Source organism: Heptranchias perlo, chromosome 5 (genome assembly GCF_035084215.1).
Source record: "Heptranchias perlo isolate sHepPer1 chromosome 5, sHepPer1.hap1, whole genome shotgun sequence".
In the NCBI taxonomy this organism is placed as follows: Eukaryota; Metazoa; Chordata; class Chondrichthyes; order Hexanchiformes; family Hexanchidae; genus Heptranchias; species Heptranchias perlo.
The window spans coordinates 93,454,848-93,479,402 of record NC_090329.1 but is presented as its reverse complement, the minus strand read 5'-3'; the positions used below and the strand labels follow the sequence as shown (position 1 = coordinate 93,479,402).

Below are 24,555 nucleotides of genomic sequence, written 5' to 3'. Positions count from 1 at the left end.
CTGGGCCTCCTCATCCCACTGCCTTATAGTAATTCCACTTGCAACATCGTCTGATGCTGCATGTTGCACAATGATTTTGGAGACACTTACTGGGCTGTACAGCAGCAGTGTCCATGACTGCTCTAAGAAACAAAGGGGTCAAAAATCCTCAGACCAGCTCTGCCTCTGTAGGTGCACTGGGGTGGGAATCCTACTTACCTCTGCTCCTGACCCTGCTGGAGTATATAGGGTCAGGGCAGGGCCAGCTATTTTAGATATTTCACCAGGAATCCATGCCAGAATGGGCACAACTTGGGTGCTTGCTGGCAGACAATCTCAAAATGAAGGCATCACGAGCACTCCCAGGATATTGGGCATTGACATGCATGATGAGGATCTTACAGTCAAACAACATTTGAACATTAATACAGTAAATGTCCTTTATTAGGCTATTTAATTAGTGAGAGAGGCCTGGATAGTCACATCGTGTCATTTATTATGCTCTGCACTCTTGCAAATCTTGCCACCCAAGAATAGTTCTTCACCCTGTCGAACCTTATAAATTAAAGTGGTGAACATGTTGCCCCTTGCAAACAAGAACTGTCCCTGTGACAGCCTTCCTTGTGAAGCAGAGGCATCAAATACAGGACTCTTCTGACATGCCCTAGTGCAGATTGCCCGAATCAAGAAATGCAGGTTCTGGGGTAAGCAGTGGACAGAATGCCCGCAATGTAGCTGCATCTGCTTTTCCTGTCCCCTCAAACACTGCTCTTCCTCCTCCAAATCAAAAAGCACCATTGGAACTCTCAAAGAAATCCTGCCGTTTCTCCCCTTGTAACATTTTTGTTCTTCCACAGCTGTTTTAAGCAACTGTTTGAGTTTAAGCAATTGGTATTTTCTGTTATGTCTGTATATTGAATGAAATAATGCAACAAAAATAGTTCAGTCAAAATTCTTTTTGACAGGATAAATGTAGCCCACATTATGAAACAAGTTTCTGCCATTGTTGCTGTCTTCAACTCAAGCTATCCTCAGATTTGGCAAGGCTCATGCCAGATGATTTATATTGTCTTATTACATTTGTGACTCCTGGGCAAAATAAGTGGAACTGCATAAACTGCCAACTCACATTGGAATATTAAAGATAAAAATGTATTCAACAGCAGGACTGTCATATGCTAGCAAAGTATTAAAATCACTCCAAGCAGTAACATTTCACAAGCTACTTGACTTTTTTGTGAATACAGGCAGGATGCTGATGAGGTAAACTGCAGAGTGATAGCATCTCTCAATTGTGTGGTATAAACCTGCATTTAAAAAAAAAACAGCATTTCACCATCAACAGCAGTTTCTAAATGAGTGTTTCACTTGCCTACTCCCTCATTTGTTCTGCTTCTGACTTTTTTTTAAAAACAAAAACTTCTGTATGAAATTTCTTGATAATTACACAAGTCATGCTACATGAGAACAACATAACCATGAATGCTTCATACCCATGACTGCTTCATACCTGTGAATGTTTCAGCACATGGATTGATTCCTGCAAGTCTTTTTGAGGTACCAAAATCTGAAATTTTCAAGATTCCACTGTAGGTGTTTATCAGCACATTATCACCCTGGGGAAATAATTAGTTTTTTTGTTTAAAATGGAAATAAAAACCCTTTACAAATCAAAACTAATTTCTGTTAGCAGTACTGCCAACCTCTAGTGTAAACATCATATGACAATCATCAAAAATCCTCACATGAATTTGTGGTAAAAATCATGAGATGTTTGGATTGCCAAGTAACATTAGTCAACATTATTCTTTTTCTCTTTGGATTTCAATAAGTCATAATTTCTTCAAATACAATTTTCATTTACATGAAAGACATAACGATACTTGTGAAGAGTGGACTGGATGGCAAGTATTCAGCAAGGTACAGATGAGGGGGAAAATAAAGACAGAGAAAGAAAACTACAGACAGAAGAGAGAGCACAGGCAAAAGAGAGAGGGAACAAATTTTCCCGTGCCTGGGCCTGCCATCCGGTAACTTAAATGGAGGAAAATAGGCCTGGTTCCTTTGCAAGCATTCGCTCTGACCCGCCCCATTTTCTGATATTTGCTGCACCCGGGCGATCCAGTGCACCCGGATACAGAGCGAGGAAAATCTCCCCAAATATATGAGTGTGTTCAATCTCCCACTCCAAAGTAACAGCAGACAGGAATTGGCCCTACTTACTAAATATGGTATACACCTGGCAGAGAGGGAGAAACAGAAGTTTATTTTCTAATTTGGTTCATTTAAAGGAAAAAGTTAAAACTACAAAGGTAGAAATTACTGGTAATGATGTTATCTTTTCAATGCTTGACTTGTTTAAAATAAACAAGTTAATGGCTCTGTTAAAGTTGTGTAGTCAGGAATTTGGTACAAACGATTTAAGAGTTTGTAGATCATGAATTGGAATTTCTACCCCTTTTGTAACCAAAATATATTAGGCGAGCTTATTTTTTTTTTAACCCTTTTCCCTTTTTAAAAGAAAAATATTTTTCTTCTAAATACAGGCATATGCTTTGAACTCAGGCAGTGTGAGCTTAAAGTTAGATTAAATCAATCCTAAACTCAACATCTGGGGAATCAGGATTATAGAAAATGAAGAAAAAGTTGTGGGAAACTAAGGATGTTCCTGGGGATTAAGAGCAACAGAGAAAAGACCAAGGGCCCACTGAAGGGACTCTGAGCTCACATGCAGCCAGATTGATAGGATGAAAGGCTCACATTTCTCGAGCTGGTAAGGGCTTAAAGTTGAAGGAATTTGGCCAAGTCCTACCAATTTTCCAGTGGAAAAAAAAAGAGTCTGTAGTACAAACTGCTCTTCTACACTTCGACAAAGACAGGAGATATAGAATACATAAGTCACACGAGTATTGTAGTCAGATTTCCAGTCAGGCACCATTTCTGTTGCCAACACTCTAAATTGATTGAGTTGGTGCCCAAAAACACTCATCACATTGTTAATGATTCTTTAATTTACAATAAACTGTGGCACCATATAGGACTTCAAATAAATACATTTTTAAAAAGGTGGCCACCTCATTTTTATCCACTGGAACAAAATGCAAAAATATTAACTTTTAAGGTTGCAATTGTTTCCTGGGAGGGTCTCTACTCAGGGTTGTGTCCTGACAAACAGTAAGGGCCTTAGAATATCCATACCATGTTACACTGATACAGAACTACTTGCTGCTCTCATTAGGTACAAAATGGAAATTGTTCTACTTCTCAACAGTGTCATCCATTACCTTGTGGAGTGTGAACCAATTATTAAGCTTGCATTTAGCATATCTGTTGTAGATTGAAGAAGTTTGATCAGCTATTTTGGCAACAGAGCCAATGGTAGAATTTCTAGTTAAAGAAAAGTCGGCAGGAAAGAAGCATTTTTGCTGCACTGCCAGGACTGACATGTGAGCTAGTTCAGGAGACTGTTCCCATTTCCCTTGCAGCTTGAACTTATTTCCCAGTCAGAACCTGGCAAGGCTGAGGGCTTCACCTGTCACTCCAGGAGATACGAGTGGATGGAAGCCGGAACTGCCTTTTCTGTGCTAGTGCCAGTGGGGGTAATTCTAAACTTGAAATTTTAATTTTAAAATTGAAGTCAATCGAAAGGAAAATCGGACGAGATGGATAACGGGCGGCCGATCTGATACAGTTAAAATTATCCCCAGTGAGTGAGCTCAGTGCTGAAAAGTTGAAAACTTTTTCCACTTTAAACATTCCAGCTCACAAATTAATCTTCAGGGCCTGGGCAAAATAGCTTTCACCCACTGCGGGTACCCATCACAAATTTATGCTGGACGTAATTTTACATCTACTAACTTTAATGGATGGAAAAGTGAGGTCAGCTTGTGGTCACGTTTGTGATAGAGTGCAGTCTGCCAGGAGCACCTAACAGTGTCTGGATCAGTGTCTGAATCAACCCCAGCGTCTGGATCGATCATGTGTGGATAAAAGTATACCAAATCAGATAATCTGCAAAGCTGTCTCTGTCTTAGGAACAGGAGTAGGCCATACAGCCCCTTGGGCCAGCTCTGCCATTCAGTTAGATCATGGCTGATCTGTACCTCAACTCAATTTACCTGCCTTTCCTCCATTTCCTTTGATACCCTTTCCTAACAAAAATCTATCGATCTCAGTCTTGAAAGCTCCAATTGTCCCAGCATCCACAGCCTTCTGGGGGAAGAGAGTTCCCAGATTTCTACTTTGTGTGAAAAAGTGCTTCCTGATTTTCCTTCTAAATGGCCGAGCTCTAATTTTAAGATTATGTCCCCTCATTCTTGATTCCCCCATCAGAGGAAATAGTCTCCCTGTATCTATCCTATTGAATCCTTTTAACATTTACATCTCTTCTGTCTCTACTCTTCCCCAAAAATGTGCCTTAAGAACCTCAGAAAAATATTCCCTACTCCACCAGCATGAATGTTTCCACTTCTCCCACATGGCATCCTATTTCATCTTTGAATGAAAATGCCAATTTTGGGTAGCTTTTGTACTATAGGCCTCTGCCTATTGGGAAAATTCCTGAGACTCTCCAAACTAATTTCACATCGGAATTTTAACAATCAATTCCCGGTCCCAGCAGTGAATGAAATTGTGCTAATTCACTGTACAAACCAATCCCTTTCCCAATTAAGAAAAAAAACTGCACCATGAGGAATAACTACATTGAAAACAGGAAATAATGCAAATATTCAGGATGCAAATTTATTTATTGCTCCTTGGTCATACCATACCATACCTTTATATCTCTATGTGCTATTTGATTGTCATGGAGGTATTTCAATCCTTCCAGGATCTGTTTGGTATAAAATCCAATGGTCTGTTCATTATCCTTCAAGGGGCCCCATTTTGATCGTAAGAGGGCAGAAAGGCTGCCTGTTCATTCATAGAACAAAAAAAAAACCATTAGTAAAAATGACCACTTACGTCTAGAAAAACATAATGGGGTTGAATTTCAATGGGGATTCTCCCAATCATTCATGCAAGATCTGCGGAAACCTCAGAAAAATGGCGTAAAGACAGCTTACGCTGCTTCTCCAGGATTTCCGCAGATTTTCCGCTGAAGTTACAATGGACGATCAGGAGAACCCTTGTGGAAATTAATGGCACATGTTCCAATTTTACCAGATTATGCATCAAATATGTTAAGTCTAGCACCCTAAAGGGTCAGAAAAGCTATTTTCAGCCAGTGCTTTAAACCAAAGGCATTCACATTAATGCAAATAAAGAGAAAGAAATGCATTTAAGTACACAGCCTTGTCACATTCTCAAGATGTTCCAAAATGCTTCATAACCAATTAAATACTTATGAAGTTTGGTCACTCTTGCTTTGTAGGCAAGTACAGCAAATCAATTTGCACACAGCAAGGTCCTATAAGCAGCAAACAAGCTGAATCTATATTTTGGTAGCGCTACTTCAGGGAAGAATGTTGGCCAGGACTCCAAGAGAACGTCCTGCTCTTCTTCAAATAGTGCTATGGGATCTTTAAGTTTACCAGAGTAGGAAGATAGGGCCCTCCAACATAAGAACATAAAAAATAGGAGCAGGAGTAGGCCATAAGGTCTGGAGCCTGCTCTGCCATTCAATCAGATCACGGCTGATCTTCGACCTCAACTCCCTTTCCTGCCTGATCCCCATATCCCTTGATTCCCCTAGAGTCCAAAGTACAGGGTACCCCACAGTACAGCACTGAAATGTCAACCGAGATTACACATTCAAGTCCTGAAGTGGGACTTGGAACCCACAAGCTTCTGATTCAGAGGCAAGAGTGTTCTACCAACTGAGTGTTGCTGACACAACCATATTGACCAGAATCCATTGTTGATTTCGAAATGTATACTAACATTAACCATTCGAGCTTCACCTGCCTATGGAGAATCTTTCTGTATGATGAAACACTAGTTAAATACATACCAATCTAAAGTATATGTATGTGAGTGGTCACAAAAGTTTACTACATAGTTGTCCCAAGTCAAAACAGGAGCCACATCCTCTCAAAAAAATATGGTAAAGATTATTTCTTAAACTAATATGTTTTGAAATGTTACATAGAAATTAACCTTTTATGCTTCACCCGCCTCGGAGCAACTTTAAAAAAAAATATTTAGTGATATGACATTCAATTTAAGAATTGTCATGTTCTTTTGTGCACATCCAAAACTTTTCTAAAACTCAGATGACGATAGTGATCTGGGGTTCAGAACACTCCATTTTAAATGGAATATAAACAAACATACCTCCAGGAACTTGCTCCATAAAGATCTTAATGAAACCATTTTCACTAATAGAGCCCAGGTACTGCACAATGTTCTTGTGCTTGAGATGCTTATGTAAAGCAATTTCTTCATGGAGGGGTTGAGAATACCTGGAAACATTTTGATAGAAACATAGCAGCAAGTCAGTCTCTTAATAACACAGGAACCATAAATAAACATTTCCTCACCTCATTTTTAAGTTAGCAAAAAAAGATTGGGGTAGAATAATCTATATACAGAAACAGAGCCCATGTAGCCTAAGGAATTTTTTCAGTTTGAAAAAAAGCACCTTTTTGATCCCATGTTTTTAAGTGGGTTGTAAATTTGAAACCTGTGGCTGTCAGCATTTATCTTTGAGGCACAAGGCCTTTGGTGAGAATGCCACTGATGCCACAGTAGAAAGATGTCAACTTTGTGATCTCAGTGTTGTTAGCATAGCACATTTGCTCAAAATGTTATTAGCTGGTCAAATCTTAGCGAGGAAATTATTCGTTTAGGGATTTATTAAATCTGCTCAGCCAGCAATACAGTGTTGATAAGATTTTTAGACAATCCTATAGTCTAACACTCTACTACTACCACCAAGTCAAGGTGTCAGCACTCTCACCTCTGATTCAGAAAGTCATGGGTTCAGGCTCCACTCCAGAGACTTGAGCACATAATCTAGGCTGATACTTCAGTACTGAGGGAGTGCTGCATTGTCAGAGGTGCTGTCTTTCGGATGAGACATTAAACGGAGGCTGTCTGCCCCCTCAGGTGAATGTGAAAGATTTGGGAGTTCTCCCAGCATCCTGGCCAACATCTATGCCTCAACTAACATCTTAAAAACAGATTGTCTTGTCATTATGAGCCTCCTGTGTGTGGAGGCGGAAGATGTGGGTATGGTTCTTAATGAATACTTTGCATTTGTCTTCAAAAAAGAGGGGGGCGATGCAGAGATTGTAGTTAAGGAGGAGGAGGAGGAGGAGGAGTGTGAAATATTGGATGGGATAAACATAGTGAGTGAGGAAGTATTAAGGGATTTGAAAGTAGATAAATCGCCAGGCTTGTATGAAATGTATCCCAGGCTGTTTAGAGAAGCAAGGGAGGAAATGGCAGAGGCTCTGACCATCATTTTACGATCCTCCCTGGCTACAGGCATAGTGCCGGAGGACTGCTAACATTGTACCGTTGTTTAAAAAGGGAGAAAGAGATAGACAGAGAAATATAGGCCAGTCTAACTTCGGTGGTGGGCAAATTATTGGAATCAATTCTGAGGGACCGCATAAATCATCATTTAGAAAGGCACGGGTTAATCAAGGACAGTCAGCATGGATTTGTTAAGGGAAGGTCGTGTCTGACTAACTTGATTGAATTTTTTGAGGAGGTAACATGGAGGGTCGATGAGGGTAACACGTTTGACGAAGTGTACGTGGATTTTAGCAAGGCTTTTGACAAGGTCCCATATGGCAGACTGATCAAAAAAGTAAGCGCCCATGGGATCCCAGGGAAAGTGGCTGGTTGGATCCAAAATTGGCTCAGTGGCAGGAAGCAAAGGGTAATGGTTGACGGGTGTTTTTGCGACTGGATGCCTGTTTTCAGTGGGGTTCCGCAAGGCTCAATACTCGGTCCCTTGCTTTTTGTGGTATATATTAATGATTTGAACTTGAATGTGGGGGGCTTGATCAAGAAGTTTGCAGATGATACAAAAATTGGCCATGTGATTGATAGTGAGAAGGAAAGCTGTAGACTGCAGGAAGATATCATTGGACTAGTCAGGTGGGCAGAATAGTGGTGAATGGGAATTCAATCCAGAAAAGTGTGAGGTAATGCATTTGGGGAGAGCAAACAAGGCAAGGGAATACACAATAAATGGGAGGATACGGAGAGGTGTAGAGGAACAAAAGGACCTTGGAGTGCATGTCCACAGATCCCTCAAGGTAGCAGGACAGGTAGATAAGGCGGTTAAGAAGGCATACGGGATACTTTCCTTTATTTGCTAAGGCATAGAATATAAGAGCAGGGAGGTTATGCTGGAACTGTACAAAAAACATTGCTTAGGCCACAGCTTGAGTACTGCATACAGTTGTGGTCACCACATTACAGGAAAGATGTGATTGCATTATCGAGGGTACAGAGGAGATTGACAAGGATGTTGCCAGGGCTGGAGAATTTTAGCTACGAGAAAAGATTGGATAGGCTGGGGTTGTTTTCTTTGGAACAAAGGAGGCTGAGGGGAGATTTAATTGAGGTACATAAAATTATGACGGGACTAGATAGAGTGGATAGGGAGGCCCTATTTCCTTTAGCAGAGGGGTCAGTGACCAGGGGGCATAGATTTAAAGTAATTGGTAAAAGGATTAGAGGGGAGCGGAGGAGAAATTTTTTCACCCAGAGGAAGGTGGGGGTCTGGAACTCACTGCCTGAGAGGGTGGTAAAGGCAGAAACCGTCAACTCATTTGAAAAGTACTTGGATGTGCACTTGGAAGTGCACTAACCGACCGGGCGACGGACCAAGTGCTGGAAAGTGGGATTAAGCTGGAGACCTCTTTTTCAGCCAGCACGGACACGATGGGACGAATGGCCTCCTTCTGTGCCGTAACTTTCTATGATTCTATTATCTTACTGCTGTTTGTGGAACCTTTTTGTGTGAAATTTGGCAGTTGCATTTCCCCACATTACAATAATGACTACATTTCAAATGTACTTAATTAGCTGCAAATCACTTTGAGACATCCTGATGTTGTGAAAGGTGCTATATACAAACAAGTTGGTTTTGATCTTCAAAAATTCCCTAGATTCTAGAACGGTCCCAGCGGATTGGAAGGTAGCAAATGTAACACTGCTATTCAAGAAAGGAGGGGAGAGAAAACAGGGAACTACAGGCCAGTTAGCCTGACATCAGTCATCGGAAAAATGCTGGAATCCATTATTAAGGAAGTGGTATCAGGGCACTTAGAAAATAATATGATTAGGCAGAGTCAACATGGTTTTATAAAAGGGAAATCATGTTTGACAAACCTATTAAAGTCTTTTGAGGATGTAGCTAGTAAGGTAGATAAAGGGGAACCAGTGGATGTAATATATTTGGATTTCCAAAAGGCATTCGATAAAGTGCCACATAAAAGGTTATTACGCAAGATAAGGGCTCATGGGGTTGGGGGTAACATATTAGCATGGATAGAGGATTGGTTAACGGACAGAAAACAGAGAGTAGGGATAAACTGGTCATTTTCAGGTTGGCAGACTGTAACTGGTTGGGTGCTGCAAGGATCAGTGCTTGGGCCTCAGCTATTTACAATCTATATTAATGCCTCAGATGAAGCGACTGAGTGTAATGTATCCAAGTTTGCTGATGATACAAAGCTAGGTGGGAAAGTAAGCTGTGAGGAGGACACAGAGTCTGCAAAGGGATTGAGACAGGTTAAGTGAGTGGGCAAGAAGGTGGCAGATGGAGTATAATGTGGGGAAATGTGAGGTTATTCACTTTGGTAGGAAGAATAGAAAAGCAGACTTTTTTTTTTTAAATGGTGAGAAACTATTAAATGTTGGTGCTCAGAGATTTGGGTGATCTCGTAAAAGAAACAAAAAGTTAGCATGCAGGTACAGCAGGCAATTAGGAAGGCAAATGGTATGTTGGCCTTTATTGCAAGGTGGTTGGAGTACAAGAGTAAGGAAGTCCTGCTACAATTGTACAGGGCTTTGATGAGACCACCTGTGCACAGTTTTGTTCTCCTTATCTAAGGAAGGATATACTTGCCTTAGAGGCGGTGCAACGAAGGTTCACTAGATTGATTCCTGGGATGAGAGGGTTGTCCTATGAGGAGAAATTGAGTAGAATGGGTCTACATTCTCTGGAGTTTAGAAGAATGAGAGGTGATCTCATTGAAACATAAGATTCTGAGGAGGCTTGACAGGGTAGATGCTGAGAGATTGTTTCCCCTGGCTGGAGAGTCTAGAACCAGGGGGCATTGTCTCAGGTTAAGGGATTGACCATTTAGGACCGAGATGAGGAGGAATTTCTTTACTCAGAGGGTTGTGAATCTTTGGAATTCTCTACCCCAGAGGGCTGTTGATGATGAGTCATTGAGTACATTCAAGGCTGAGATAGATAGATTTTTGGACTCTAGGGGAATCAAGGGATATGGGGATCGGGCGGGAAAGTGGAGTTGAGGTCGAAGATCAGCCATGATCTTATTAAATGGCGGGGCATGCTCCAGGGGGGTATGGCCTACTCCTGCTGCTATTTCTTAAGTTCTTAATTTCTTCCCTTTCTTTCTTTCCACGCTGGATTCAGCACCACCACTGAAAAGCTGGCAGCATTGGCGATAAACCATTGATAGCATCCCAGGTCAGGCTTGGCATGGTTGGATGCATTGTTTAGTTCACTTTGCTCTGCCCAACAACGGAATAGATTTTTGTCTTCAGTGCCTGGGTGGAAAGCATCAACCGGACGTAGCACGGAAAAATGAACTGGGTTTGGCGGGATGCACCATCGTAATGGAGCCCGGCCAATTTAATTGTCATTTAAGTTAACAGAAAGAAAATCGGGTGGGCTGCATTACAGTCCTGTGATCCTCCCCTCCCAATTTACCTTTCTGTACCTTACCCAATCAACACTTTACACCCAAGCACTGAAGATCTGAAAATCTACCCCAATGTGCATCGGCCCCAGCCTTGGATGAGAATCCCTCACTGCACCAGTATGATGATTTTTCATTTCCCCACACATACCATGCTGCAGCCTAAGCGAGATTGGCAAATTAGTGCCAATTAGGGGCACTTTTGTGCTGCGGGCCTATGAGCAGGAGAGACTGCCCAAACTCATTTCATGCATGACCGTCACACAAAAGGGATTTTCACCCCATCAGTCTGGGTAGAATTTGAAACCATGGCAACATCCAGTACCTCTTGAGTTTTTAAATCTAGCACTTTCAGCCTCAGATCTTGCTGCTAATGGCACTACTCAGTATATCCTCTGTCACGAAAAAAAGCAGTGGTTACCAAGTGCGAGGCCACTTGGATTCTGCATGCTGTGACCTTAGGATTCCTTGCTTGAAAAACAATCTCATATCACATTATCCTTCATACATGCAGTTTTCATGGACAATTGTTTCCTCTCTCAAGGCACTCAGTTACTTGCCTGCTGTCCCTTTCCGGGATTTCTTTGATGGCAATTCTGACCTGATTGCTGAGGTCTCGACCTGCATAAACGATTCCGAATGTCCCTTTACCCAGTATAACCTTCTCACCATTCTCATCATATTCGTAATCATACTGTCAGACACAAAATGGGAAAAAAAATAAGTGTATTCAACTTGCAGTTTCCACTGAGTTTACTTTTGTTCTTTGAGATTTTACATTGCTTCTACAGCTTAATAAATCTAAATATTAATAATCTTGGTGTATATTGCATACCCCCTGAAAACATTAACTTAGCTCCTGTGTCGTGGTTTGGTAGTGGGAAAATCTGTATGTCAACATGTCACAATGCGAAAACACTAGCGGCTCAATTTTGAAACGGTGGTGGGTTGGCAGCGGCAGGAGAATGAAGATGCACGTGGCAAACCGAATTTTTAAAAAGTACCTCTTCCAAATTGATCGCGATGTAATTGATGGTGATTAAAGTTCTTTCTGGGATTCGCGCCCGGCAGCCCCTGATTGAAAGGCTGGCTGCCGACAGGAGCTGCAACACCGAGGGGCGAGGGGCGGGGAGAAGAGAAAGAGAGAGATAGAGACATCATCCGCGAGAGAACAGAAGATCGGGGGGTGGGGGAGGGGAGGAGAGCGGAAGATCGGGGGGTGGGGGAGGGGAGGAGAGCGGAAGATCGGGGGGTGGGGGAGGGGAGGAGAGCGGAAGATCGGGGGTGGGGGAAGGAGAGTGGAAGATCGGGGCGGGGGTGGAAGAGTGGAAGATCAGAGAGACACATCAAGGGCTGAGAGGGACATCAGAGCAGGGTGGAAAGGTAGGTTTATTTTGTTTTTTTTTACAACTTTGTGCAACGGTTTTTTATTTAGTTTATTTTTGCCTGATCTGGCCCTTCATGCCCGGTTTCACCAGGCGTGAATTGGAAGCCGTAGGAAAGCCACTCAGGTAAGTTTAAAATCATCTTCACTACCTAATATGTCAGAAGTAAAAGTCAATGAGGTACATTTGGTTCTTTAACTATTATCCTGCCAGCTTTAATTGCCGGCGGGACTTCCGGATTCGGGAAGCGCGCGCGCACACAGCTGCGTCTGTGGGAAACTCGGAAGTTGGGGTTTGGAGCTGGCTTCCGAACCAGCTAGGGATTTTTGTCATTTTCGCAGCCCCCACAATTTAATTTTAAAATTGAGCACCATATAAACATTTCAACCAGCAACACCACAGCAGATCCACAAGGGTGCGTAAATAAATAAATCTCGAGTAAGTCATCTTGCATGTACATTTGGCAAAATTAGGTCCAAATACAGCCTTTTTGAAAAAGTGTCAGCTTGGTTCAGTTTGTAGCACTCTTGCCTGAGTCAGAAGGTTGTGGAGTCAAACTTTACTCTAGGATTTGAACATATAATCTAGACTGATACTTCAGAGCACGACTGAGTGTGTGCCAAAAATAGGTAACTGGTTAACTCACACGAGAGATTATTAGACAAGATTAAGGGGGAGAATTGCAAACTGGAAAACAAAGTGGTTAGAAGGGAAAGAGTAGGAGTTAAGGGCAGTTTTTCCAGAGTGATTGGAAGTGGGCAGTGGTATCCTACAGACTTCAGTTCTGGGGCCACTTCTGTTTACTGTATACATGAATTATTTGAATATAGGCTGAGAGGAAGTGATGTCAAAATTTACAGATGACATCAAAGTGTAGGAATAGATCATTCTTTAAAAGACCAAAATAAACTGCAAAGGGATATTGATCAAATGGTGGAAAATGGGTTAAAAAGTGGCAGACGGAATTCAATGTCATTAAGTGCGAGGTGATTCATTTTGGTAAAAAAATAACAGCAGTAATTATACTCTGAATAGAAGGAGGCTCGGTGCTGTGGAAGAGCAGAAGTTACAGGTTCAAAGGACGTTAAAAATAGCACCTCAGGTTGATGCGACTGTAAAAAAAAGCTAACGGAATTCTAGGTTTTATCACGAGGTGTAGAATATAAAAGCCAAATGGTAATAGTGATCTTATATAAAACAATAAGATCTCAGTTATGGCACTGTGTACAGTATTGGGTTCCTCGCTATACAAGACTTTAGGGAGGGCTCAATGCTGATTCACTGGGATGAAGAAATACAAACACGAAGACTTAAAAAATTGGGGCTTTTTTCGTTACAGCAACACAGATTATGGGGAGATATGATAGAAGTGTTTAAAATTATGAAAGGATGGGACAGGGTAGATAGAAGTAGACTGTTTCCGGTACTTGAGAGGTCTAGAATGAGTGGTCATGGATACAAGATTAAATGGATACAAAGAGCAAAACAACTTCTTTACACAGTCATGAGGCTATGGAATAGCCAATAATAGATTGTCTTCACATACTATACCTAACAATTTAAGCAAATTTGATAGCAATTCTTACATAACCTAATCTAGTTTTTTTTCCTGCTCTTTAGGCGCCTTTTATTTCCCTTTACGCTCTTTCCAAAAGATACTCATGGAAAAATTACACTGAGTAAGTAGTTTGGACAGGTAAAAATGCTGCTTTCTCATATTCCAAGAAATGAAGTGTCACCAAAAACCCACAGGAAGTGAAACAGAATAATTAACTGTGAACACATATGAAAGCAAAACAATTTTTAAAAATAACACCTCACTGTTAACCACTCTTAGTGGATTATGCAAATGTCAGGAAAAGAGCTTAAACCACACTCCGGGTGGGGGCACTTACTTTAATAAATTCCACAATCAGTTGATGGAAAGTCCACGGATTGAAGAGTTGCAACAAGAAGACATTAAATATTTTCAAACAGATGTTTATCCCCATTTGTAGGCCTTAAACCCATTAATCATTTTTAAAATTACCTACAAAATCTGTCACCACAAGTCGAGGTTCTGATGCAAAAACTCAAACAGCAGGATAACAAATCAGAGGTGTGATCAAGAGCACATACTGTGCAAGGCTGCACAAGGGTCAACCCCATTCAGTTCAAGATCCTTCAACCAAATCCTTCAGCAGACCTACATCGTGCCATCAAATCTTAAAAAATGGAAGCTCACAGTAAAATAACAATGTTACAGCTGCAAAGTTCAATGGAAAGGGGTGAAGAAGGTAGTGGAGAGAGACCATCATGACATTGTCTAGGACTGTCCAGTCACCGGATTCTCAGATATAAAGGTGTAGAAATTAATTCTAAATGTATTTGGAATTCTAAATGTTTCTGGCCAATATTTAGAAAAGAGAAAGATATTTTATGAATGAGCCCAACCTCAGTTTATACTGGCTGACATTCAGATCAGCACAAAATCTAACCCCAGATGTATGTCGTCTCTCTGCTGTGCTTATTCAAAAAGGTACAATTCAGGCAATTTATAGTAATAACCCTAACCTCACTGAACCACGATATGGACTGCATCAATCTGCAACATTTCAGCTGCATTACATTGTTTTGTCAGGCCCTGGTTCTTTAATCTTCCCCATTTTAGTTTGAAAGAAAAATGGTTACAAATGCATGTGATGGGAAAGGTGTTACTGGCAAGTAGGTAAATGGCTCTCCTAAATGCAGACATCACCAATTATCTGCAGCATATTAGGCAAGTCCAAGCTAAGATCAAGTTCAGTACAAGTGACAGAGGCTGCAAAAAGGTTGAATAAATGGTAACAATGTGCAAGAAAGGATAATGCTTTGTTTGGACCAATCAAAAATTAGAGAGAGAATCTGATGACTTTAGTTACATGTACCATTCAGTATGGATTATGCACTACAAAACTGAACAAAAGCAAAGGACATAAATTTAGAAAAATGGAACTGATAGAGATCTCCAAAAACTGAGAAAATGTGAATGAAATTAATTTGAAAAACCAGAAATACTCAGAATCCCCTCTCTAAAGCGTTGATCAAGGTATTAAGCCACAGCTGGTATTATCCTCTAATCAACTCTTCTCATGAACAAATCCCTCTTTTGTCAAGCAGTATGAGTCTCACATTCTAAAACCATCCAACCTGTTGCAGTTGACTTGCTTGCATCCCTGAACAAAATCTTGAAATCTTGTACGCTTGAAAAGGAAAAAATTGTAGGGCTATGAGGTAAGAGCGGGGAGTGGGACTAATTGGACATCTCTCTCGATTTGGCAAGATTGGCCAAAAGGGTGCCTTCTGTGCTGCATCATTCTATGAAACATCATAGAAACATAGAAAATAGGAGCACGAGTAGGCCATTCGGCCCTTCGGGCCCGCTCCGCCATTGAAAGTGATCATGGCTGATCGTCTAACTCAGTACTCTGTTCCCGCTTTTTCCCCATATCCCTTGATCCCTTTAGCATTAAGAAATATATCTATCTCCTTCTTGAATACATCTAATGACTTGGCCTCCACTGCCTTCTGTGGTAGAGAATTCCACAGGTTCACCACCCTCTGAGTGAAGAAATTTCTCCTCATCTCGGTTCTAAATGGCATACCCCGTATCCTGAGACTGTGACCCCTGGCTCTGGACTCCCCAGCCATCGGGAACATCCTCCCTGCATCTAGTCTGTCTAGTCCTGTTAGAATTTTATATGTTTCGATGAGATCATCTCTCATTCTTCTAAACTCTAGTGAATATAGGCCTGGTCGACCCAACCTCTCCTCATACGTCAGTCCTGCCATCCCAGGAATCAGTCTGGTAAACCTTCGTTGCACTCCCTCCAAGGCAAGGACATCCTTCCTCAGATAAGGAGACCAAAACTGCACACAATACTCCAGATGTGGTCTCACCAAGACCCTGTATGACTGCAGTAAGACATCCCTGCTCCTGTACTCAAATCCTCTTGCAATGAAGGCCAACATACCATTCGCCTTCCTAACTGCTTGCTGCACCTGAATGCTCGCTTTCAGTGACTGGTATACAAGGACACGCAGGTCTCATTGCACCTCCCCTTTTCCCTATCAGTTAATAATCTGCCTTTCTGGTTTTTACAACCAAAGTGGATAACCTCACATTTATCCACGTTATACTGCATCTGCCATGTTCTTGCCCATTCACCCAACTTGTCTAAATCACATTGGAGCCTCTTTGCATCCTCCTCACAGCTCACATTCCACCCCAGCTTTGTGTCGTCTGCAAACTTGGAAATGTTACATTTAGTTCCCTCATCCAAATCATTGATATATATTGTGAATAGCTGAGGCCCAAGCACCGATCCCTGAGGTACCCCACTAGTCACTGCCTGCCACCCAGAAAAAGACCCATTTATTCCTACTCTCTGTTTCCTGTCTGTCAACCAATTCTCAATCCATGCCAGTATATTCCCCCCAATCCCATGTGCTTTAATTTTATACACTAACCTCTTATGTGGGACCTTATCAAAAGCCTTCTGAAAATCCAAATACACCACATCCACTGGTTCTCCCCTATCTATTCTACTAGTTACCTCCTCAAAAAACTCCAGTAGATTTGTTAAGCATGAATACCCTTTTATAAACCCATGCTGACGTGGTCCAATCCCGTTAATGCCTTCCAAGTGTTCTGTTATCACATCTTTTATAATAGACTCTAGCATTTTCCCCACTGCTGATGTTAGTCTAACTGGTCTGTAATTCCCTGTTTTTTCTCTCGCTCCTTTTTTTTTTAAAATAGTGGGGTTACATTTGCCACCCTCCAATCTCTAGGAACTGTTCCAGAGTCGATAGAATTTTGGAAGATGACCACCAATGCATCCACTATTTCCAGGGCCACTTCCTTTAGTACTCTGGGATGTAGATTATCAGGCCCTGGGGATTTGTCAGCCTTTAGCCCCTTTAATTTCCCGAGCACTATTTTTTTTTACTAATACTGGTTTCCTTCAGTTCCTCCCTCTCACTAGATCCTTGGTTCCCTAACATTTCTGGGAGGTTATTTGTGTCCTCCTTTGAGAAGACAGAAGCAAATTATGTGTTTAATTGTTCTGCCATTTCTTTGTTCTCCATTATAATTTCCCCCATTTCTGACTGTAAGGGACCTACATTTGTCTTCACTAATCTTTTTCTCTTGACATATTTATAGAAGCTTTTACAGTCAGTTTTTATGTTCCCTGCTAGTTCACTCTCATACTCTATTTTTCCTCTCTTAATCAATCTCTTTGTCCTCCTCTGCTGAATTCTAAACTGCTCCCAATCCTCAGGCTTACCGCTTTTTCTGGCAATTTTATGCGTTTCCTCTTTGGATCTAATACTATCCATAATTTCTTTTGTAAGCCACGGTTGAGCTACCTTTCCTGTTTTATTTTTGCGCCAGACAGGAATGAATAATTGTTGTAATTCCTGCACATGTTCTTTAAATATTAGCCATTGCCTATCCACTATCATTCCTTTTAGTAAAGTTCCCCAATCTATCATAGCCAATGCACCTCATACTTTCATAATTTCCTTTATTTAGATTCAGGACCCTAGTTTCGGATTCAACTACTTCACTCTCCATCTTAATGAGGAATTCTATCATGTTATGGTTGCTCTTCCCTAAGGGATCCTGCACAACAAGATTGTTAATTAATCCTTTCTCATTGCACAATACCCAGTCTAGGATCGTCTGTTCTCTAGTTGGTTCCTCAACGCATTGGTCTAGAAAACCATCACATACACACTCCAGGAATTCCTCCCCCACAGTATTATTGCTAATTTGGTTTGACCAATCTGTATGTAGATTAAAGTCACCCACGATAAAAGTTGTACCCTTCTTCCATGAGTCTCTAATTTCCTGTTTAATGCCCTCCCATACATCTCCACTATTGTTTGGGGGCCTATAGACAATCCCCACCAACATTTTCTGCCCCTTGGTGTTTCTTAGCTCCACCCATGCAGATTCCACATCGTGATTTTCCGAGCCAATATCCTTCCTCACTATTGCATTGATTTCCTCTTTTACTAACAACGCTACCCCACCTCCTTTCCCTTTTTGCCTGTCCTTCCTAAATATTGAATACCCCTGGATGTTCAGTTCCCATCCTTGGTCACCCTACAGCCATGTGTCCGTAATCGCAACTATATCATAACCGTTAATATCTACCTGCGCTGTAATTTATCTACCTTATTGCGAATGCTCCGCACATTAAGACACAACGCCTTTAGACTTGTCTTTTTAAAATTGCTAGTCATCTTAGTTTTATTTTGCACTATGGCCCTATTTGTTTTTCGCCCTTATTTTCTCTACCTTCCACTATTGCTTCTTCCCTTTCTGTCTTTTGTTTCTATCCTTGTTTCCCCCTCCTCTCTCCCTGCTCAGGTTCCTATCCCCCTGCCATTCTAGTTTAAACCTTCCCCAACGGCACTAGCAAACACCTCCGCGAGGACATCAGTCCCGGTCCTGCTCGGGTGTAACCCGTCCCACTTGTACAGGTCTCACCTTCCCCAGAACCGGTCCCAATGTCCCAGGAATCTAAATCCCTCCCTCCTACACCATCCCTGCAGCCACGCATTCATCTGGTCTATTCTCCTGTTCCAACGAGCAACATGTCAATAGAAACAAGGCAATAACATCGACCTGAAATGTTAACACTGTTTCTCTCCCCACAGATGCTGCCTGGCCTGCTGAGTGTTCCCAGCATTTTCTGTTTTCACTAATAAAATTTTTGACTTACCTCCAACGCGTCTCCCTCAGAGTCTCCTTCCTCAGCACCCTTTCCTACCTCGTCTGTTATCGAATTCACCATTTCACAGAATCTGAAAGCCAACATTTACACATTGAAATTAACTGTCAATGAATTTATATGATTAACATTACTAGTATTTGATTTGTATTCTGTACTTTCATGATTAAAACTGTACTTTCAATTAAGCCCAATTCTATTATTCTGTAAACAGAAATCCTGCCTGGTAATACTGACTCACCATACTGCAATTCACATCCTATGCATTTTATTACATATGCGCTCGCATTGGAAACAATATACCTCGATTTATTCCAAACGTTACAGGAGCAAAATAAATTTCCTGTAAGTGAAAACATTTCTGACAATGGAAATGCACAGTGCTATACACAGATGTATCTAAATGTGCATGCTAGATGTCGGTAGAATGGAAGAACATTATATTATCAGTGGTTTACACTGCTGTTTCTTTTTATATTCTCAGCCAACTCATAATTAAGAAGTGACGATTTTACTGCCTTGGTAAAATTATGTACACAGTTCTCTCCCAATTAAACAGTGCAAAAAGAAAACATCCAGATTTATTATTTACTGAAGAAACTTGGCCAGCATTGTTAAGACTTGTGTTAGTAAAAATGGCAGTCAAGTGAATGTAATCCAAAATTATTTTTGATCCCATGAAAATATAAAATATTTTGATACCATTGGCCTTTGGATTTTATTGCAAAGGAATCTCTATGGTTTTTCCATATCATTTCTCAGAAGGATTTAACTGCATATTCTGCCAAGTAACCAACAACAAATCAATAATCCAGTTTTCCTCCAAAGGTTCTTAATCTTGAATAGATCAAGCTGGGAATGTAATTAAATTGGAAAATTAAAAAAAATTATATTAACAAAACCACTTTTGTTTTCACATTCTGAGTAATCTAGACGCACTACAATGACTCACTCCTGCATTTAAGAGAAAGAGCCACAAATGTACCGAGCCAATGAACGCCTTAACCCACTGAAAACTAGAATTGTGTTTTGCACAAAAATGTAATTGTCGAGTCCTAATGGCACAGCGCATTGTACAAATACACTACATCATGCTTAAGAGTACTGAGATCACTCCTTAGCAATTCCCCACAGAATAAGCACCTGGCCTCAAGGTAGGTTATCTAAGCGTGGGGGAACTAATCAGATGAATCAGGCACCCACCCTCAACTAATTATTTGATTACAGTTGGCATCATTTACTATAATTTGCACATCGTGTTTTGTAGACAAGGATTTGCAGACTTCATTGAATTGAGATTGTCAGAATGTACGTACCTCTTGCAGTGAAGCTCTGTGCAAAAATATATCTGAAAGTCATCTGAGTTATGCAGAACATACAAGAAGCAACAACGTTCGTCACATTTTGAAACACTGAAACATTAAAGAACAATTTTAAGGCTAGCAGTCCTATACCACACATTTTTTCAGTAGGTCACAATTCAGTTTATAATTTTGCTAAAATCACCAGTACACAAGTAAAGATTTTGGGTAACAGATCACATGAAAAAGAACTACCTAAACTACACTCACATTCAATAAGGGGCTAAAAGGGTTAAATTATGAGGACAGGTTGCATAAACTAGGCATGTATTGCCTTGAATATAGAAGATTATGGGGTGACCTAATTGAGGTGTTTAAGATTATCAAAGGAGGGATTGGGCAGATAGAGAGAAATTATTTCCTTTGGTGCAGGAGTCCAGAACAAGGGGGTATAACCTTAAAATTAGAGCTAGACTATTCAGGGGTGATGTCAGAAAGCACTTCTTCACACAAAAGGTAGTAGAAATCTAGAACTCTCTCCCCCAAAAAGCTGTTGATGCTGGGTCAATTAAAAACTTCAAAACTGAGATTGATAGATTGTTAGACAAAGGTATTAAGGGTTACGGAACCAGGGCGGGTAGATAGAGTCAAGATACAGATCAGCCATGATTGAATTGAACGGCCAAGTAAGCTCGAGAGGCTGAGTGGCCTGCTGCTGTTCCTATGTTCACACTTTCTGAACTCCTCTTCACCAGTTCACACAGTGCTCGTCACCCACACCTTGTTAACTCATTCATTACAAAAATGTTGTTCAGTATTACTCTCTGTTACTTCTCTCAGCCCATTTGCAAACTGTAGCAAGTAGAGGGAAGTGCAATTAATACACTTAACCGAAATTTGCTAGCTTTACAATCTTTTTCTGGGAGAAGGCAGCACCAAATCTATCTAATTTTTAAAAAATGCCTCTTACCAAGTTTACTGCCAATTCATCTTCTACTGTTATTAGTTTGGAAGCTTGTAGCAGTTTTGCTAAAATCATCAATTTTGGTTTCTTTTGCTCCTAATCCTCTTGTCTAGATTATTTAGAAAGACTGTAAAATGTCCACAGATATTGCAAAGATTGACGCAAAAGAGCCCACTAGTCACTTCTCCCTAGTTTGAATAATATGAAAGATCTAACAAGCATGTGATCCATTTTATTACTTCTGTCCTAACTCCATGTACCTTTGCCATTAGTCTCTTGTGAAGTATTTTGTCAAATCCACTTCTAACAACTCTGAAAAGGAGCATATCAGATTTTATTTTCCTTTTTGAATCTGAACAATCAGTAAATTGTAAGGCATGGTGTGTCTCTCAGTAGCTTTCACTTACTATGCTTTTGGTTGTTGGAGGATCCTTAACTATTAGCTTATAATGATTAGAAGAATCTGTATTCTTAAATGAAATGCCAAGCTAACCAGCCTATATCTTCCAGAAACACACTTCTATCCTAATCAAATCGGGGATCATTGCTGCCAAAAAACCTACTTATTTGTGTACTTTTTCTTTTCTCTATTATCTTCTTTACACAATAAATTACAACATTCCTCCAAAACCAAAAACTCCATTGGTATGGCACACCTGGTCAGGAGTCACTAAAATGAAAAAATGTTGTGAACAATACTTAAATCATTACAACCTAGATGAACACACGCCCATAAATGAGTTAATAAGGTATCCTAGTGAAGGTTATGAAAAAAATTACCATTGTTTCCAAACAGAAAGAACTTTTACACTGACTGTACCTAGTTTTTATGTTGCATATATGACATAAATCACAGAGGCATTAAGGCTTGTTGTGTATGAAGTATACCAGCCAATCACTGACCTCACACCCCTGATAGAAGCAGCATTGAAGTTCCATTCATATATGCCTTTCTGTGGTACACATATCCACAACACATTGGACCCATAGGAGGAGAAAAAAAAAACACAAACATATGTTATAGCTAGAGGGTTATGAATGTCATGAATACTGAGGAATTAAATTAATTTAATGCTCTTTTTATGACATGTTCAATAAATTACCTTGTCATTTGGTGAAACATGCCAAATAGATACTGTCTTCTCTTCTGCGTCATTGTTTATGGATAAATAAGCAGGCTGGAAGACTTTGGTTGGCTCCAAGATTAAAGCCTGTCATATCAAGTATAAAAAAAAGGACAACTTTTTCAGTATTTCAAAGCTTCATCATAAGTGATTCCAGAGTTTGTGTACACCAAACACTCCTTTATCTGTAGATTAATGACAATGCATGAACAAATACCATGGCCCAGGCTCGCCACCCTAATAGACCTGGAAAATGTCAACATTACCAAGTTCTTATCTATTGGTAGGCACATATGTACAATTACTAATGAGTATCATTCGCACAGGTATTCATGTTAATCACTTATCAAATACTAAAAAATGTAACATGTTTAGTTTGTTAGCATCCAACAGATCTTATAATCCAATGTGATTCAGCTAGTTAATCTTAAAACAGCTCAAGTACATTGTTGTCTACCAGCCACTGACAAATGCTGGGGCAAACTTTCACTTTTGTTAACTGGGTGGTAACCTGGCAGAGTGGATTGCCTGCCATTGATTTCAATTGGTTAAAAATTAAGCAGCTTCTACAACTGATAGGGGATCCTCTCTGCCAGATTATTGCCCCATTGTTTAAGGTGAAAATTAACCCCTTGCAGGGGGGGGGGGGGGGGGGAGGGGGGGAGCATGACATGACCGTTTGGCATAATCTTTTATTCATTGTCCTCACTCTCAACTGTACACATGTATATTTCTGCAAGGACATTGGTATTCTGCTTCGAGCTAGTTTATTCTTCCCTGATGACAGTGCTACATCCTCTCATCTGGAAATAAAAACATTTCTGGACAGCAGACACAGGATTGGCTTGGTGCAATATTGCACAATAACTGCAGTGTAAATATTTCCAAAATACATTGTGGTGAGTTGTGATAGTCCTTATATACAAAGGTTTCATATTGTTACTCAGACAAATCTGCTGCTAAAGTGAGAGGACAACATCTTAACTGTGTTTCTCTCCTATCTCCCCTCATGCTCTCTCCGAGCGCATCTTGACTATGAGACCTCCCTCCTGCTCCCTTGACACTACTCCCACTAAACTGCTGACCACTCAACTTCCCTTCCTGACCCCCATGTTAACTGATATTGTTAACGCTTCCCTCTTCTCAGGTACTGTGCCCCTCCCCTTCAAATCTGCCATCATCACACCCCTACTCCAAAAAAACACCCTTGACTCCTCTGTCCTTCCACCCCATCTCCAACCTCCCTTTCCTCTCCAAAGTCCCTGAACGTGTTGTCGCCTCCCAAACCCGTGCCCACCTTTCCCGCAACTTCATGTTTGAATTCCTCAAATCAGGTTTCCACCCCTTTCACAGGACTGAAACGGCCCTTAACAAAGTCACAAATGACATCCTATGTGACTGTGATGATGGTAAACTATCCCTTCTCATCCTGTCTGCAGCCTTTGACATGGTTGGCCACACCATCCTCCTCCAATGCCTCTCCTCCGTCATCCATCTGGGTGGGACTGCGATCGCCTGCTTCCATTCTTATCTATCCAGCTGTAGCCAGAGAATCACCTGCAATGGCTTCTCTTCCCGTTCCTGCACTGTCCCCCAAGGATCTATCCTTGGCCCCCTCCTTTGTCTCATCTACATGCTGCCCCTCGGCGACATCACCCAAAAACGTCAGATTCCACATGTACCCTGATGACACCCAGCTCCACCTCACAACCAGCTCCCTCGACCCCTCCACTGTCTCTCATTTGTCACATTGCTTGTCTGACATCCAGTAATGGATGAGCAAAAATTTCCTCCAACTAAATATTGGGAAGACTGAAGCCATTGTCTTTGGTCCCCGCCGCAAACTCCGTTCTCTAGCCACCGACTCCATCCCTCTCCCTGGCCACTGTCTGAGGCTGAACCAGACCGTTCACAACCTTGGCATCGTATATGACTATGAGATGAGCTTCCGACCACATATCTGCTCCGTCACCAAGACCCCATACTTTCACCTCCGTAACATCGCCCGTCTTCGCTCCCATAGAACCGTAGAAAAGATACAGCACAGAAGGGGGCCATTCGGCCCATCGTGTCTGCGCTGGCTCAAAGAACAACCAGGTGCCCGTTCTAATCCCACCTTCCAGCACCTGATTCATAGCCCTGCAGCTTACAGCACTCGAGGTGCAGGTCCAGGTACTTTTTA

The 24,555-nt window shown here is 41.1% G+C and overlaps 1 protein-coding gene across 1 annotated transcript in view; it reads right to left on the bottom strand.

Annotated features, from left to right (window-relative positions):
- map3k5 (mitogen-activated protein kinase kinase kinase 5) overlaps positions 1–24,555 on the bottom strand; it is a 180,746-nt gene that overhangs the window by 74,716 nt on the left and 81,475 nt on the right. Inside the window, exons 11-18 of the mRNA XM_067984803.1 lie at positions 22,353–22,460; positions 22,153–22,202; positions 20,301–20,396; positions 18,976–19,057; positions 11,396–11,529; positions 6,256–6,383; positions 4,757–4,893; positions 1,490–1,595 (exon numbers count right to left, since the gene is read on the bottom strand). Coding sequence (XP_067840904.1) covers positions 1,490–1,595; positions 4,757–4,893; positions 6,256–6,383; positions 11,396–11,529; positions 18,976–19,057; positions 20,301–20,396; positions 22,153–22,202; positions 22,353–22,460 — 841 coding nt within the window. The remainder of the gene's footprint in view (positions 1–1,489; positions 1,596–4,756; positions 4,894–6,255; positions 6,384–11,395; positions 11,530–18,975; positions 19,058–20,300; positions 20,397–22,152; positions 22,203–22,352; positions 22,461–24,555) is intronic.